Source organism: Patella vulgata, chromosome 6 (assembly GCF_932274485.2).
Source record: "Patella vulgata chromosome 6, xgPatVulg1.2, whole genome shotgun sequence".
Taxonomy (NCBI): domain Eukaryota; kingdom Metazoa; phylum Mollusca; class Gastropoda; family Patellidae; genus Patella; species Patella vulgata.
The window spans coordinates 1,428,692-1,448,073 of NC_065884.2; the positions used below are offsets into that span (position 1 = coordinate 1,428,692).

At 35.8% G+C, this 19,382-nt stretch overlaps 1 protein-coding gene across 4 annotated transcripts in view; it reads left to right on the top strand.

The window, feature by feature from the left end:
- LOC126824818 (myosin heavy chain, clone 203) overlaps nucleotides 1-18,490 on the top strand; it is a 29,464-nt gene extending 10,974 nt beyond the window's left edge. For 2 of the 4 annotated variants that reach the window (XM_056101838.1, XM_056101840.1), the window contains 10 exons: nucleotides 4,612-4,743; nucleotides 6,007-6,227; nucleotides 6,849-6,927; nucleotides 7,697-7,801; nucleotides 8,462-8,545; nucleotides 10,302-10,468; nucleotides 12,044-12,146; nucleotides 12,511-12,672; nucleotides 15,165-15,344; nucleotides 16,040-18,490. In XM_056101838.1, the coding sequence (XP_055957813.1) occupies nucleotides 4,612-4,743; nucleotides 6,007-6,227; nucleotides 6,849-6,927; nucleotides 7,697-7,801; nucleotides 8,462-8,545; nucleotides 10,302-10,468; nucleotides 12,044-12,146; nucleotides 12,511-12,672; nucleotides 15,165-15,344; nucleotides 16,040-16,135 (1,329 nt within the window). In that variant the 3' untranslated portion in view covers nucleotides 16,136-18,490. Of the gene's footprint in view, nucleotides 1-3,228; nucleotides 3,609-4,611; nucleotides 4,744-6,006; nucleotides 6,228-6,848; nucleotides 6,928-7,696; nucleotides 7,802-8,461; nucleotides 8,546-8,658; nucleotides 8,748-10,301; nucleotides 10,469-12,043; nucleotides 12,147-12,510; nucleotides 12,673-15,164; nucleotides 15,345-16,039 lie in introns of those variants that run through there. The other 2 variants (XM_050554218.2, XM_056101839.1) reach the window with 2 other exon arrangements.
- Nucleotides 18,491-19,382: the final 892 nt, after the last annotated feature.

Genomic DNA, 19,382 nt, shown 5'->3' on the forward strand with positions numbered 1-19,382 from the left:
AGCCTGCAGTAACAGACCGTTTCATTGGCTTATCCCTGACACCATTCAAATCACAAGTTAAATAACAACTCTTCCAGATCCAAGTGTAGTAAAGAGAAGTAAAACGAAATTTTGAACTATAAAAACAAAATGAAATGGGATCTGTGTTTTAACCAGATTGGGTTTCCTCTTGTTAGTGGTAGGCCAGACATAGGGTGTAATAATTTGGATGAGATCCTGTGTACATGTTGTGTGCGTGTTAAAGAACCCTTGGCAGTTGGTATAAGATGAAGAGTAGACGAAATTGCTACTGTTCACTCAATATTATCCTCATAGCACACTGTATGGTGTATACCCTCATAGCACACTGTATCGTGTATACCCCCATAGCACACTGTATGATGTATACCCTCATAGCACACTGTATCGTGTATACCCCCATAGCACACTGTATGATGTATACCCTCATAGCACACTGTATCGTGTATACCTTCATAGCACACTGTATGATGTATACACTCATAGCACACTGTATGGTGTATACCCTCATAGCACACTGTATGGTGTATACCCTCATAGCACACTGTATGGTGTATACCCGCATAGCACACTGTATCGTGTATACCCCCATAGCACACTGTATGGTGTATACCCTCATAGCACACTGTATGATGTATACCCTCATAGCACACTGTATGGTGTATACCCTCATAGCACACTGTATGGGGCATACCCTCATAGCACTCTGTATGATGTATACCCTCATAGCACACTGTATGATGTATACCCTCATAGCACACTGTATGGTGTATACCCTCATAGCACACTGTATGGTGTATACCCTCATAGCACACTGTATGGTGTATACCCTCATAGCACACTGTATGGTGTATACCCTCATAGCACACTGTATGATGTATACCCTCCTAGCACACTGTATGGTGTATACCCTCATAGCACACTGTATGATGTATACCCTCCTAGCACACTGTATGGTGTATACCCTCATAGCACACTGTATGGTGTATACCCTCCTAGCACACTGTATGGTGTATACCCCCATAGCACATTGTATCGTGTATACCCCCATAGCACACTGTATGATGTATACCCCCATAGCGCACTGTATGATGTATACCCTCATAGCACACTGTATGATGTATACCTGTCTTCATTAGTCCAGTTAGTGTAGAAAAGATGGACTTAATAAAACCCCATTTCATTCGATCCATTTCTAATATAAGTATCTACCTTTCCAAATAGTCGCCCTTATAACAATTTTATACCGTAAAACCAGATTAGGCTATCGTTATTTCATAGTTTGATTTTAATGAATTGCCTTTTCATATTCTTATGTAATCACATATCGGTCGTTCGGTATATACCTTTTGTTGAAGCCACATTGACCTGGGATTGTAAATAAAATCTTTGTATTCTCGTGAATATAATAAGACCGGAGTTAATGTTGATGTTCTTTCTATAATGAATTCAGTAACGATTTGTTAACATTATTCAACATGTGCCCCGTAGAAATAAAGTCATTGTGTTCATTTATGTAAGGTTCAGGTGTTGACATAAAGATTTATAAAAGTACAAAGAGAATTTGACGACTTTATTTGCTAGATAATGGGGTAATAATTTATTATAAACTCACTTCTCCCCTTTCATTCATTTGATCTTTTGTTGCTGATTATAACGACAACCTAGAAACTGATAACATTAAATAACTTGTCTCAACTGATATAGTTAGTGTATTGTCATGCTCAGTTATTGTTATACTGCACTATTATCAGGGGAAGGATCATATTCTGTGAGAAGAAGGATCATATTTTGTGAGAAGAAGGATCATATTTTGTCAGGGAAAGGATCATATTTTGTCAGGGAAAGGATCATATTTTGTGAGGGGAAAGATTGTATTTTGTCAGAGGAAGGATCATATTTTGTGAGGAGAAGGATCATATTTTGTCAGGGGAAGGATCATATTCTGTCAGGGAAAGGATCATATTTTGTGAGGGGAAAGATTGTATTTTGTCAGAGGAAGGATCATATTTTGTGAGGGGGAGGATCATATTTTGTCAGGGGAAGGATCATATTCTGTGAGGGGAAGGATCATATTTTGTCAGGGGAAGGATCATATTCTGTCAGGGAAAGGATCATGTTTTGTGAGGGGAAACATTGTATTTTGTCAGAGGAAGGATCATATTTTGTGAAGGGGAGGATCATATTTTGTGTATAGTGTATGTACGCCAGTTAAATCCAGAGTGTAAATTTGGTGTATTGTGTTACACAGTCAGTGTTGTGGTGTACTTTTGATGGTAGAGCAGTCAGATATATTTGATGTGGGTTTTTGTATGGTACATCAGTGTATGTAAGGCTTAATCCTTGAACAGTGTGCTGTACTTTTGATAGTCGAGCCAGTTATATTTTATGGGTTTTTTTTATTGTGTACATTACTAGGTGTATACAGGGCTTAAGGCTTGATGTATTGTGATACAGATGTTAATATTAACCAAAACTTAATTACAATAACTGAACTTATCTTATACCTTTTTTTATTGGTGTTTACATTACTGGGATTAAACCTCGGTGTATTGTGATATATTGGTCTTGTGATGTTAAGAGGGGAATCATTAACAAATATCTGATTAGCGACAAGTGTTTTTTGAAGGAGCATCAGTACATGGAGGGCTTAAAATCTTGGTGTATTTTGATATAATATACTTGTCTATGAAATTAAAGGAGTTATTGTATAGGGTGTAGGGTTTAAAGGTGTTTTATATATCAAGTGTATTACGATAAAGATTATGTAACAGGAGAAATCATTAATAGTTTAACGATAGATAAGGTCTCTTATATTTCTAGTGTTGACCCTTCACAGGAATTATTTAAATCAAGATTAAATGTTTATAAAGTTATATTTCATTGAATATACTCTTGTTTGAATAGTGAAAGATATCTTAGTGTATGTAGTCTTTCTTACTTTGAACATTCATGGATGGAAGTTTGTACTTATAAATCTTCTCTCTATATTGTCCTTGGATTAAATCATCGTCTGTCCTGTATTATATTATTACAACCTGACAGAAAGTGAAATCATTAATGATCTGATTATATATGTAGGCCTACGAGATAACATGGTGGATTATCTGTGATCTAAAAGGATTATAAATTCTATAAGTGACAGTCATTAACCAGCTAGATTGTGAACTATACACGTGACAAAATATGAACTTATGATTATAAAATTATATCTAATTAAATCATGGATAATGTTTTTATACATGTATCGGAAATATTTGTAAACAACCTGTTTTCATCTGTGATGTTATAATATATTTGTTTTCGCTCACGATCTGTGTATCTGATTGTTCTAAGGTGATTCATCCTTTCATCTTATCTGGATTATTTGATTTCACCCCGGATCATTGTCCAGTATCTTGAGTATGATTTGTAAATACAATTAGTATATTATCACATGGTGGTAGTAAGATATTAGGTGTGTGATTATAGACAGATAATATCCTGATGTTGATGTAATAAGAATGGAGGACGATAATTTACGTGATATTAAAATGGAGGATAATAATTTACGTGATATTAGAATGAGATTTATTAACGCTTGTTATCAGGTATTTGTGACATCATCAATATTTTCTACTGTTAGTGGGAAAACAGAGGATTGGTATTTTACTACTGTGAGAACACGCATGATCAGTATTATAGTATTACTGTGTGCTATTTGAAAAGTCCCTGTGTGTTACTGTTTGCCTAACATTTAATGGGTCAGGGGGGGTTGGAGGGCTGAATGGTTAGCGTGCGCGCTGTATCATAAAGTCTGTCATTGAGTCGACTGGCACGGTTTCGAATCCCTGGTTGTACGTGACAAGGAGTAGGGTCGCCTGTCCAACCTCGTGGGTTTTCTCCAGGTCCTCTGGTTTCCTCCCACTGGTAAAGACCCCTACGCGCAAGCGAATTATTGAAATAAAATTAAACCACATGTTAGTCCCGAAATGACCTGGTTTGTGTCGAGTGGATGTTAAACCCCATCTCTCTCTCTCTCTCACTTTTAATGGGTGAATTGTAGAAATAGTGTTAATTTCATCATAATGTTTCAGCTTTTACAAAAAGGGTTGTGATATCGGAAATGTTATGATTGAATTACCACTTTATATTCTGTTTGTACGTCTGTTCATCAAGGGGGGGGGGGGGGGGCTACTCCATCTTCTATTTATATCTCCATATGCATGAGTTTTGATCCAGCAGCTACACGGAACTATTGGTTTGTCAAACCTCTGCTACTCTTTCAGCGTCAAGTGGTGTAACTTGTGCGCTTTATATAATAAGGTCTGTCATTGAGTCAAGTGGCTTAGTTTTGATTTCGAACTTGTACTTGTAACCTTGTGGGTTTTCTTGGACTCCTCTCGCTTCCTCTCTCTGCTAAAGACCCACACGTGCAAGCAAATTATTGAAAAAAAAATTGTTAAATAATGTTAGACCCAAAATAACCTTGTTTGTGTTGATTGGACATTAATCTTCTATATAGTTCATCTTAGTGTAGGCCTACCTTGAATTGGCTAAAAAAAAGTTTACTTTAAATTTTGTAATCAATGAAGTTGTGTTTTATAATGACAGGAACTTGAAGAACAACGGAATCACAATCGTCAAGCTTCGAAAGACAAGATGGTCGCTGTGGCTCGAGCGAAGGAGATGATGAGAGAACAGACAAACGGAGAAATCGAGCGAATCAAAGATAAAGTTAAAGAGGTGATGTTATCGGTTATTTATTACAATGGAAAATTAATTGATCATTTTAGACGAGAAGAGTGGGGATCCTTTGGGACTAAATCTTATCGAATATGTCAACCGATGCAAACATTCTTCAACTCCAAGTAGCATCATTTTGTTTGTTATCAGGATCAATGTCCTTCACAATTAAATGTACTCGTTTTAGTATATTGTGCTTAATATCTTCAAAATGATCTTTAATTTGTTTTGAAAATGGAGGGGGTTGGAGGACCGAATGGTTAGCATGTGCGGGCTGTATCATAAGGTCTGTCATTGAGTCAACTGGCGTGGTTTTGATTCCCTGGTTGTACGTGACAAGGAGTAGGGTCGCCTGTCCTCTACCTCATGGGTTTTCTCCGGGTTTAAATCTCATCAGCAATAACCATTCGGCCATTACCCAACCCTAAACTTTAAAATGACTGGATACTGTGAACAATCAAAGTAACTGATGGGTGATGTAATTAATTCAAACTAAGATGATATATATGGCCGTACTTGTTAAAGATATTATTATTATTGTTCGATTTATATAGCGCTTCATTACACATGAAGTGTTTCTAAGCACATATCACAAACATTTACTTCAAACACACAGAAACAATCAAAATCAGGAGAACATAATTAAACACAATTAAACACAGCTGCCTGTTAGGCGCTATTATTCAAAGGTTTATATCCAATAAATCAACCGGCTAATCTCTATATTGAACTCAGTCGAGGTATTACCTGATGAACACCTACACCAAGTAGAGTTCAAAAATAAAAAACGAAGTTTAAAAGAATCAACTTCATTAACAAAAATTAAACAATCAAAAACTAAACAGATAAATCAAATTCAAACGAAACAAAGAAAACAAAGAAAATGAAAAGAGTAGTTCATTACCATTCTACATTAACAAAATAAAGGAAAACAACTTGTGAAAATTTTTCAAAAAATAAGAGCAAAGTAACACTAATGTTAATACTTTTTTAACGAACATATGTTATATAAAGTATTTATTAGACATTTATTCACATGACAAGCCAATAATCAACTCGTATCATGCTGTTACCATTGTTCACATTTGTTTGTGGACACTCTACAGGTCACAATTTTTATCCAATTTAGATGAAGCTTACAATGTATGTTTATTTCCCAAATAACTCGGACACATGTCGAACCTTAAATTTCTGGATTATTACCCCTGATTGTACGTTCATGGGAGGACGAACTCCAGATATTGTTAATTTGTTTATTAACAGGATAATAAGAGAGAGATAGAAGAATTAAAAGAAACTGTGAAGAATCTTGAGGAAGAAATCCAGAAATTACGATCAGATAAACAACAGTTATGTCGTGTAGAACGGGAAGTTAATAGTACGCTAGATAGAACAGAGAGAACCGTTATAAACGAAATCAACGAAGAATGTCGACGTAGTGCTAGTGTGTTGGGTATTTCACCCAGAAAAGTTCATTTAGCAAGGTAAATAATCTGAATATTTTAAGGCAAGGCTGGGCAGTAGTAAAATGTGTGCTTGGATCCAAAGTTTTCTGTCGAGTTATAGGTGGTTTCAACAGGACTAGCGCTAACCCTAGCCCTAACCTACAATCAATCTCGTCAACAATCACGTGCCCTAACCCTATTTACTTCCCACGACTTTGACGAAATCTGCAGTGGGACTTAATATTTAGACAAAGCCCTATAGCAGTGATTCTCAACCGTGAGATCTTCCTAAGTTTGTCGCGAAATTTTGAACAGCACACTATAAGAAAATGTAAAAGAAACCAACATATGATCCCAAATGAGTATTCGCTGGTGTCTACAGATAAGTTCATAGCTGCGTTTTTTCTTTGTTTAGTTTGAGTCATTCTATGTGTCTCTGACTAGTCTATGTCTATGGTTGTATTCAGTCCGACTTACCATGTTTTCATTTGCAAAATTAATATATTTTTCATGTATATTTAGCCAGGTGTACTGCTATTTTTTCACGTGTTCCAATGTGTACCGTTGGTAAATAATAGGTAGACAACCACTGCCCTATAGGATGCCATTATAGTAATAAGTTTGTTTAATTTTATATAGAAATGATTTTTGTTTTTCCAGTTTTCGTGCTGAAAGTCCTGTTGCTATGGGTGGAAGTCCAACATCTTCTAAATATAGAACTCCGGTCACCTCATCTCTCGTAAGTATGGGGAGGTCTCATTATTTTAAAGATACTGAAACTCTGTGATACTTTTTAAACAAATGACAACAGTGTCTGTGCTATTTGAACGATTAACAGTTTTTGGATTTTGGTCATTTTGACAACCAACCCAAGCTAACAAAGACATAGTTACGCCATGCTGTATGTTTCGAGGAACACTGAAAGCCACACTACGACCTAATTGGATTTTGATGTCCAACTGTCAGGGATCTTTAACATGCTTCATGGTCAACAGTTTTTTTTGTACCATCCAAATGACTAAATTCTTTTTCTTGGTAAGACACTTCACCCTTCATTACTGATGAGGAAAATAGACTGGAAGATCATAAGGCACTTTCTCAGTCAGTGGTCTTGAGATTTTATATGGCTTTGTTTTATCCTGATTCTGAAAAAACATATATTTCTAGAAGGGGGGTTTGATGGCCGAATGGTTAGCACTTGCACATGGTATCATAAGGTCTATCATTGAGTCATCTGACGTGGTTTCGATTCCCTGGTTGTATGTGACAAGGAGTAGGGTTCGCCTGTCCAGCCTCGTGGGTTTTCTCTGAGTTCTCTGGTTTCCTCCCACTGCTAAAGACCCCTACGCGCAAGCGAATTATTGAAATAAAATTGAACCATATGTTAGTCTGAAATGACCTAGTTTCTGTTGAGTGTATGTTAAACCCTCTCTCTCTCTCTCTCTCTCTCTCTCTCTCTCTCTCTCGCTTGATATGATTTAAACTGAATATGATTGATTGATTTTCAGGCTAATCTACGAGCGTGTAATGAAGAATTGAGAACACATCTTTATGAATTAAAACAAGAACTAGATTCACAGAAATCACTGTATAATAAATCACAGAAAGATAAGGTAAGTTTAAAACACAGAAATCACTGTATAATAAATCACAGAAAGATAAGGTAGGTAATTATCTGTTAATTGTTAACAGTTTCAGGTTGCAGATTTCGATATAAGAGTAGACCATAGTGCCGCTGCTCAGGCAAAATTTCCTTTATAGCACAGTATATGGCGTATGCTCGTCTTTATTAGCCCAGTAGGACGTTAAACCCCATTTCATTTCAATTCAATATTTATTATCAAAGAATAATTAAAGGAGCAATATTGTTATAAATTTATAAGAAAAATCCATGTTTGGTCATTACAAGGAATTAAAACATATCTTGTGGTCTTCTATAAACTGACTGAATCTTATAAACACCTTCTTTTCTAATTATAATTATACTAACTCAGCAATAAGTAAGATTAATGACAACAAATTATTCTGATTTGGTTTAATTTATTCACACTCTAAATTAATACATTGAATAATAGTTGATATAATTATTCTGGTTTGGATTAATTTATTGACACTCTAGATTAATATGTAGACTAAAAGTTGATATAATAACAAAATAACAAATTATTCTGGTTTATATTTAGACTTGTTGCCCCTGACAATCTTTAATTTGATATATATTATAATTACAAGGACAGTGTTTGATACCTATATATTATTTTTATTGCTTGTAGGAAGACTCATTAGAAAATTTAAAACGGAAATTAGAAAAAGAGAAATCCAGCGAACTAGATCAGTTGAAGGAAAGATTAGTAAGGGTAGGTAACTCTAATTTCACAATATCATAATTTAAAAATACATTTTAAAAACCTTTGAATCAATAGATTTATTTTCCTTATATTTCATGATTTTTCCCTATTCGTGTTGCTAGGTGATTAAAATTGCTGCTGAACTAAGTCAACGAAGAAAGAATGAAAGAATCGTTGACGATGATCCTCCAGAATTTATCAGAAATGATTTGTAAGCTTTGTGTTGATTGGATGGTATTGGACTGAAATAAAATGCATTATGGGGGATTATTTAAAACAGCATGATGTCGACAGATATGGAAATCAAATTTTTTCTTGAAATGAGATGCCATGTTGTCAAATTTCTTTGTCACATCATATCTGCCCAGATTGTATTTTATTCGAGACAATATCCATGAATGTGTTCGAGTTTTGCTGTTGATATACTAAAACTATTTATGCATGCACAGTTTGCCGTGTTAATTAAAATAAATATGATTGATATAGGCTAGTATATTTGTTATATATATTATAATCTATTTGATGTGAATGTGTGATATAACTTATATTGTAAAGTTTAAAAACCTCATCATTTGCTACTTTGATTACAAATTTATATAGAATTTGACCGGTTTTGTTGCTGAGACACTGTCATGTTGAATTCCTAGATTTGGATTTAAAAAACTTGATGAGAAGATATTTAATGATTGGTGATCTACAGTGATTTTGTCCGTGGATTATTAGCTTTATGACATATCCTCACTTTAACCATTATATTTTCGCGGGTTCGGTGGCTGAATGGGTGAGCACTTGAGCATTTGAACAAAAGATCTGTCATTGAATCAATTGGCGTGGTTTCATCTCCCACATCTGTACGTGACAAGGAGTTGGGTTTCCTGTCCAACCTAATTGCTTTTGTCAGGGGCTGCCGGTTTCCTCCCACTCATAAGTGAAGTATTGAAGTAAAATTGAACCATATGTTAGTCCCAAAATGACCTAGTTTGAGTGGATATTAAATGCCATCTCTCCTATTCTCCCAATTGTTAGACACTAGCTGGGTGTTGTGATTTTAATATTAATTCAGGCACATTGTGAAGCCATTAACACAATAATTAATAAAACTTATTAAAAATGCATTATGTCAGAGCTAAATTTGCCTATTGCAGGTCTTTCTTTTAGCCTGAAATTAAAATCTTATATTAATTATTATTTTAGACATTTATTAACATGACAAACTCATAATCAACTCTATACACCATTTATTAACATGACAAACTCATAATCAACTCTATACACCATTTATTAACATGACAAACTCATAATCAACTCTATAGACCATTGGATGGCAGAGAAAGAAATGGATTAGAATGCCAGCAAGATTTAAAAATTTGACGGAATGGATAATCGAGGCTTGGTCTTGTTTGTCTATTTCCATTGCTTCAATAATAAAAAATCTACGCTACATCTTCCATCACTTGAAAAAATAGTCCTTCGGATGGGATGAAAAACTGAGATCCTGTGTATACATTGGCATGCACATAAAAGATACCTTGGCAGTTGGAATTCGATATACGAGTATGCCATAGTGACGCTGCATGGACAAAATTTTCCTGTCTTCATTAGCCCAGTATAGGAGCAAAACAGTAGGACTTTAAACCTCATCTAATTTCATTTCATTTCATTTTTATCTAAATCTTACATAATGCATCTTTAATTCAAACACCTGATTAACACCTGATTGAGACACACCTGTTTAAGACACACCTGTTTTATTAATCACTAACAGGAGCATATAACCCAGATGAATCGACTAGCCAATCAATACATCACCGAAGGTAATCACAGTCTACCCACGGAGAAAACTCCCAATTTCTGGAAAAATAATTTACGAGAGGAATCACCAGAATATTATATAAAGAGATACGAGCAGGAAATCAGCAAAGATCGAATGAAGTAATATCTTTTATTGTATTTTAAATGACAAGAATTAATAATTAGATTTGTAGAAACTATAACGAGTGAGTGTTCGAAGGAAGTATACACAGATAAATCTAACAGATATTGAGTCAACCGGTGTGGTTTTGATTCCTCGGTTCCACGTGACGAGGTGTAGGGTTTGTCCAAACTCGCAGGTTTTCTGCTAGTCCTCCGGTTTCCTCCCACTGCTAAAGACCCCTTTGTGCAAGCAAATTAATGAAATGGAATTGAACCATATGTTAGTCCCGTAATGACCTAGTTTGTGTCGAGTGTACTTAAACCCTCTCTCTCTCTCTTTTTGAGTCAAGTGACGAGGTTGCGTTTAGTGTTGCCTGTTCAACCTTGTCGTATTTCTCTGGATCCTCTAATTTTTATTTCCTCCCACTTTTAGACCCTGAATTGCAAGCAAATTATTGAAATAGAATTAAACCATGTGTTAGTCCCAAAATGACCTAGTTTTCATTAAGTCTTTATCATGTCTTTGTCCTGTGTAATTCAGAGAATAAATGAAACAGGTTGCTCAGAGACGATTATATTTGTCAACTGGAGTAGTTTTGATTCCCCGGTTGTACGTGACAAGGAGTAGGGTCGCCTGTCCAACCTCTGGGTCCTCCAGTTTCATTCCACTGCTAAAGACACCTGCGCGCAAGCAAATTGTTGAAATAAAATTGAACCATATGTTAGTCCCGAAATGACCTCTCTCTATTATTGATATGTAAATGCCAGAAATTATTTTTAGAGGTGGTGTTTATGTGATTGTTCAGCTTTAACCCCTTCGACAAGTTTGATTTATATTAACATGTTTGCATGAAGTATTTAATTTATATCCTGTGTTGATCCCTGCCAGATATTTTTATGATATATATTGCATGATATATTATTGATATGTATGTTAATATGAAAAAAAAAAATAATAATTCTGATATACGGCTGATCTAAATCACCTGTTGAGACTAAATTAACATTTCAAATCTATAAATATTGCATCTAATAAATCTGGTTATAAAATTTTAATGCATTATTTGCATTTTCTGTGACAAAAATGAAGGTGACAATCCAGAGAATTAATCATTTTTGGCTAATAGGTTTTTAATGTAAAGGGGAGTTAGGTGGTCGAATAGATAATGCTTGCTCATTGGATCATAAGGTCTGTCATTAAGTCGAGTAGCGTGGTTTCCCCGCTTGTACGTGACAAGAAGTAGGGCTGTCTGTCCAACCTTTAGGGTTTTCTCCGGGTCCTCCGATTTCTTCTACAGCTAAAGACCCCTAAACGCAAACGAATTATTGAAATAAGATTGAACCATATGTTAATCCCGATATGACCTAGTTTGTATCGAGTGGACGTAAAACCTCATTTCTCTCTCTATTTTTAATGTGAAATCTATTTATATAGATTGTACCTTTTAATAATAGTTTTATTAATATATATTGTGTAGATTCATGTTGCAATATTTATAGGTATAAAGATTTAAATTTAAGACTATATTAGAATATACTTTCCAACAAATGACCAGTAAGTAATTTGTAAGTATTGTTTATATTTTAATACAGACATGGTGTTGATCGTTGTCCATCACCAGAATTTAAACATATAAACGATTTACAACAAGATGAGATTAATAGATTAGAGAGAGAAATACAGAAACTAGCTCTTGTAAGTTATAATTATTTATAGATATTAACTGGTAAGTTTTTATTATTATCAGTGGCAGACTGGCCAGGTTGTCATCTTGCCCAGTGGCAAGTGAGTCCCTGAGGAAGTGGGCCTCCTTAGACATTAGATAAAATCGCGAAAATTCTAATTCATCTTTTTGTTTCCACTTACATATTTTTTTGAAGTTGAATTTATTCATTTTAAAAATTAAATGATAGATCTGTATCCGAATTTTCTTAAACCGAAAGATGAAGAGTGATGGTGTATTATGTTGCCTGACAAACTATGTTTTATTTGTATAATGTATAATGATTAGTTTTTATCCGTCTAGAGTAAATAGATATAAATATGTTGTATGTTTTAGCATCGTGGTAATAGAAAGCCTCCGAGACCTAAACGAGATATAAAGACACCAGATGGAGATAAATTACATCACAGACAGACGATAGATTATCAACCTGTTCACTCTAATAATTTCTATACAGGTTCGGTACCTGATTTAACTAATCCTGATTTATATAGACAGGTAAATATACAGGTGCAGTACCTGATTTATATACACAGGTAAATAATAGTAATATAAACACCTGTATAGTGCTAATTACACATTTAAAGTACGCTTTATGCACTTTCTACACACGAATATAATACATTAGCCTTGGGACCGCCCGAAGCTGCCCACAGATGTATTTCTTCAGACCACCGAAATTGCCCACAGTCCATCTTTATTGGACCGCTCACGTCACATGAACTGCTGTGTCTTCTGTGATCTCGAAGAAATAAACAACTTATAGTGTTTTCATGTACATGAGATTATTATGTTGTTGTGTTTTTGGGACCTTCTTTGGAGTTGTCTCCCCTATACATGAAACATTATAATTATAGTTGAACTATACTGAGCGCCATGGAAAACGCATCATATAGTTTTTCGTATAACAAAATGATCCTGTAAACATATCTTATTTATTTTGCTTCTTATTGTGAACAATATTCAAATGGGAACACATCAATAACAACACATTTGTACACTTATGGATGTTTAATCTGTAATCAACGGTACAAAGTCAGAGGGGTCAAAACCAAAAGTACGACACAGATGTCAGTAGCGCGTGTGTCCTCCACGGGCTCTTACGCATGCTGTGCAGCGATGTCGCATGGAATTTTCCAATGTTTGAAAGAAGGCCTGGGGCAAAGTGTTCCATTCTTGGATAAGAGCAGTTTCTAAAGCAGCAATGGTGTGCATCTGTGGTCTCTGATACAGACGGCGTCCAATCTCATCCCAGACATGTTCTATCGGTGCCATGTCCGGAGACATGGCTGGCCAGTCCCAAACATTGATGTTGTTAGCAGCCAGGTAGTCCATATTAAAACGGGCGGTATGCGGACGTGCATTATCCTGTTGGAAGTGCTGAACTTGTGGGTGCGCTCGAAACATCTTAACAACAATTGGTTGCAAGACATCATCACGGTAGGCCACAGCATTAACGGGACCCGTGCAAATGTGTAGCTGTCTGCAAGACATTCCCCAAGACATCTCCACACACGTTGACGGCCATCAGCGTGATAAAGATGAAATCGACTCTCATCACTGAAGAGCACACTTTGCCAGTCTACTCTTCTCCATGTCTGGTGTCCTTGAGCCCATATCAAACGCCGCTGAGGGTGATGATCCCTGAGGATAGCTCCAACATAATGTCGTCGTGCACGGAGTCATACTTCTCTTAGACGACGTCTTACGGTGTTGGCATTTACTGGTCCTTGTCTTCCGACGACTGCTGCACCTGTTCGAGTCGCTGGGCGGAATCTGTCACGCAGATGAGTGACCCGGATGTAGCGGTCTTGAGTCTGGGTTGTAACGCATTGTGGACCAGGACGTTGACGGTCACGTGTTGATCCAGTAACTCGAACACGTTCCACCAACTTTACAATAGTGGACTGATGACAATTGAAGTGTCTGGCAATAGCACGTGTAGACATGCCAGCCCTGGACATTCGCATGGCTTCATTCCGTTGATTTTCAGTAAGTCTCTGCATCTCTAGCTCGATTCCTTCACACGTCCAACAACAAATTACGACAGATTGACGTTTCACAGTTCATGTACTGCACATTAAGTTGAAAACATGCTTTTAAAGGGCTCACACACAATGCTGCACGTGAATATTGGGTTTTTCATGTGCATCTCGTGCAATTTTTTTTGTGCACAAGGGCCGATATTTTTTGCGTTTGGGAGCATTGTGTGAAACAATAGTTCATAATATTGCATAATATTATACATACAAAACCAAATAGTAATAAAATATTTGGGAAAAAAAGTGATGCGTTTTCCATGGCGCTCAGTATATTTATCTAATGTTTACAGTAACTAGAAATGACAGACTTTTCACAGGTTTTGTTTTTTATCTGATAAAGGGAGTCACCGTGACTCAGTGAGTAAGATGCTGGCCCTCTTACCAGGAGGTCTTGCAGACATGGATCCAGAGGGGGGGGGGGGGATGCACCTGGCACACGCCTCCCCTATTTTTTCCGGTGGCGAACAAGGAGAACAAAAATACTTAAAAATGATAGTGATCCTCGTCATAAGTTGGCAGTTCCTGTGTTGGTGACTTGGTAGATTGCCTGTCAGTCCGTCCACCGAGTGCCGAGCTTCACACTCCAAAGTGGGGGCAGCACGTCCCCACCCCACCCATTCTGAAAATCCTGGATCCGCACCTGTGTTGAGTTCGCTCAAGGTGTTGAACCAGAAAGTACTTAAGGAATTTCTTGTGTGGTTGTTTCCTCTTGTCAGTGTTTCAGGACCGAGGGTGTGGCCAGGAACAATGTGTAATTGTTCATGCCACTGCTAAAGACCCCTACGCACTAACGAATTATTGAAATAAAATTTAACCATATGTTAATCCCCATCTGTCTGTCTCTCTCTCTCTCTCTTTCTCTCTCTCTCTTTCTCTCTCTCTCTCTCTCTCTCTCTCTCTCTCACAGAACAGTAGGATGTTAAACATCATTTTATTTGTTTATTAAAGGTACCATTAAGAGCGAGATTGAGTGCTGAAAGAGAATCAATGGCAATAAGTCTTTCAGAGAGAATCAAGATGGATGAACAACAGGCGCCAGATCCAGAATTAACACAAATATTCTCAAAACCAAATCAAAAAATGAGTGAAATGAACAAATTACAGAATACACTAACCAGTCAGAACAAAGTTCGTAATATATTGTATTATATATTTATTACTAGCTAGTAGGATGTTAAACCCCATTTCATTTATTACATGCTTTATGATCTGGAGAGTAATGCTGTGCCAAGTTGATGGTAGGTAGGGGCCAAAAGAGAGGTGAACAGTCTACACAATACATTCCTTGTCCAGTGATGAATACCCTACACATTACATTCCAGGCTTTGGTTGGTTCAGTGATCTAATGCATGCACTTTAGATTATAAGGTCTGTCAATGAGCCAAGTGGAGTGGTAATGATACCAACCTTGTATAGGACAAGGAGTAGGATCACCTTTCTAACCACCCTCTCTCTCTCTCCCTCTCCCTCTCTCTCTCTCTCTCTCTCCAATGGTGATTTGTGGCACATATCCTGGCCTGAATATAGTATTTCATCAGTTTCATCACCCCAACCAATAAATATCCTCAGATCTACATATTTCATAGAAACAAAATAATAAATGGTGGGTTGGTTGGTGGGAATGGGCCCCACGACCTGATAGTTTGTACTGGTGTGTTGGTTGGTGGGAACGGGCCCCACAACCTGATAGTTTGTACTGGTTGGTTGGTTGGTGGGAATGGGCCTCACGACCTGATAGTTTGTAGGCCTACTAGTGGGTTGGTGGGTGGGAATGGGCCCCACGTTCTGAGAGTTTGTACTGAGTTTTGTCTTTCTTGTTTCAGGAATTAATGGAACTAGAAAGAGCCTACAATCAATTAAACAAAAATTATGATCATAGAAGTCCATCGCCATCTTTACATTTTAGATCGACTCGTTAGTTCATCGCCATCTTTACATTTTTGATCGACTCATTAGTCTATTGCCATCTTTAGATATTAGATTGACCTATAGTCTAATGCCATCTTTGCATTTGAGATCGACTTGTTAGTTCATCGCCATTTTTACATTTAAGATGGACTGGTTAGCCCATCGCCATCTTTACATTTGAGATCGACTCACGTTTGAAATTGACTCGTTAGATTATCAGCAAATATTATACCAGTATGAGTGCTCTTAAAAATATGTTTATATCAATTACAAATAAATGTTCTATGATATTAGTTACGCATGCATTAATTGTTGCTATGACAACACTGCCAAACAAACAAGATACTGAGATTGGTTGTAAAGGTTTAATTCCAGTTTGTAGTTTGGTGTATTTGAAGACTGTTCTGTGAGTCTCGTGTGACACCCTGTAATGTGCTAAAAGATTTTGAATTTTCTAAGATTGGTATTTATGCATTGTATTTTATTCTGATTGACATTATTCTATATTGATGTCAGTTTCACTAAAGATACATTATGTAAGATTTAGATAAAGAACTGGTCGTTCTTGCTATAATAGTTAAAGAATAGATAACGAAAAGGGAATATGTTGAACATTTCATTCAAATTACTTTATTCAGTGCGAAGTTATGAGCGTTTGAAGGTTTGACAATATGTAAGGTAGATTTATTATTATCATAGCAACAGTACTTGACAATTGAGACTAAGTCTTGATTATCAATTTTATGTAGATCCAATGGTGTAGAAGGCTGGATATAGGCTTGTCATGTTAATAAATGTCTAAATAATAATTTGAAGCCAAAATAAAGATCTGTAATAAATGGATTTAATTCTTACATAATGTATGTTTAATTATTGTGTACTTTTGTTCTATTTCGTTTTATATTGCTGTCCATTCATCAACTACAATTTCTTGTGAACACTCTGCAGACTACATTTATATTGCTTTTACCCTGTCTATTCATTACTCTGCGGAATAAATGAATCATTTGACCATTTTAAAATTTATATGTATATATAAGTTGTTTACATAAGTGAGGTGAAGAAGCCTATTGAATTTCAGCATTGTGTATTTAAGGCTGTCTATTAAAGCCTACTAATATTTACCAGTTAGTATTAATTGTACAGAGTGTGGCCAAATGTTACCACATGTGGCATGACGTGATTAATATTATTTAAAACCAAAACATTCCTCTACAATATAGCCTAGTTATTGAAAATTAATTCATACATGGAAGCATGGAAGTAAGGAATGTAACAGAAACAGGCACCAAGTTCAAAAAGCATTCTCAGACTTTGTTAAGAATTTACTCAACTTTCAATCACTGTTTATGAGAAATTTCTTTGATCCAGAAACACAAAACTTTGTACATAGTTTCTTATTGATGTATTTGATAAATTAAAATTCAAAACAACAAAAGTTTTATAAAAGGCTATATTTTAGTTGAAATTTGGCAAACAATTTTTAATAAATTCTTAACTTAAGTCTGTGAACATTTTGTGAACTTGGGACCAGAGCTCTTGTTTATATTATTATTGCCGGTCACGGTTCGACTGACATTGGAAATGTCCGACTGACAACCTAACAGTCAGTTTGTATTTCAAGGCACCCATGATAGAAACAGTCTTATTACTAACTTTAGATATTTACATTTGAATGTCATGAAAACATTGGAGTAAGAATTACACCTTAAATGATAAATAATGTTCTGTTTGTTCTATTTATACAAAACTTTATCAGTTCTCCTGCCATTGTTATTATATTTTAAATTAAAGATATATATACTATACCATAAAAATATAAATATAATTCATTTACAGACTGGTTTTAATTTCTGTATCTTCTTTTAAATGATCTACATTCTGTTTAACCTTTCTTAAAAAAGACTCAAGTTTAATGTTAATGAATTATTCTTGTTTGGGAAAACAAATACAGATATCCCTTGAACTATTGTGTTTATGGTCAGAAGACCCCTTGCTAAAGACCCCTACGGGCAAGCGAATTATTGAAATAAAATTGAACCATGTGTTAGTCCTGAAACGAACTAGTTTGTGTCGAGTGGACATTAAACCCCATTTCTCTCTATATATATAATGATATTCTTTTCTCGAAAAGCCCCCCCCCCCCTTCTTCTCCCTTCTATATCTAGACCAGAGATAAATTAAGATTGACCGACACCAAAGTGAATATATTTTCCATCTCCAGCATTAAAGTTTTATACCTTTTTATATATATATATATATATAATCATAATACTGTGATATTATTAATATTTTCATTTTTAATCTTATTTATTAAAAAAAATAACCATTTATTGTGAAAATCAAAATTATATCATACAATAATATACTGGACTGTGATTTTGAATGTATTTAATATAATAATATATAACTATGTAATAATATTGTATTGAAATATATATTAATATAATAATATATGTAATAATATTGTATTGGAATATATATTAATGTAATAATAATATATTGAAAATAAAGATATCTTTGTTGTATATATTGATATTGTTTTTGTCTAGGTTACAACCAGTGTTAAGGGGGGGGGGGCACAACAGGGGGTGGCGGCACCCCCCTATGCTTAGTCCAGATAAGCAAATGGGCCGATTTTTTTGCCGAGTGGCCGTTTTTTGGATGAAAATGGGCTGGTTTGTCGGAGTCTCTTACCCATTCAATCAAACCAAAATAAGGCCTACAAATCAACATGATTAATTTAAAAATAACATAATGCTATATTTACTAACTACATCTCGACCTTACTAGGGGTAATAATTGATTTTCTAATGCTAAGTGGTTTCGGTTATTTGATGGCCACCCTCCTTGGGGGGGGAAATATGTGCGCCCCTGCCAGTGTTATATACTGTCGGGGGCGGGGGACAGCTAGGAGGTTAGATCATAAGATCTGTCATTGTGTCGAGTGGCGTGGTTTCAAATCCGCTTGTACTAACAAGGAGTAGGATCGCCTGTCCAACCTCATAGGTGCACCCAGGTCTTCCAATATCCACCCATAGCTAACGGTATGGCACAGCCCTCAGCGGTTAACGTGATGCTGGTTGAGTTATTCCTCTTCCAGTATTGCTGTCTTTCCCCTTGTCAGTCTCTGGCAATTGACGTGTAGTTGTTCGGATGGGACAAAAACTTGAGGTGCGTGTATACTTTAGAGTACAGTTAAACAACAGTTGGCATATCAGAGTAGTTATAGCGGCGTTGTCAGGGCAAAATACACCC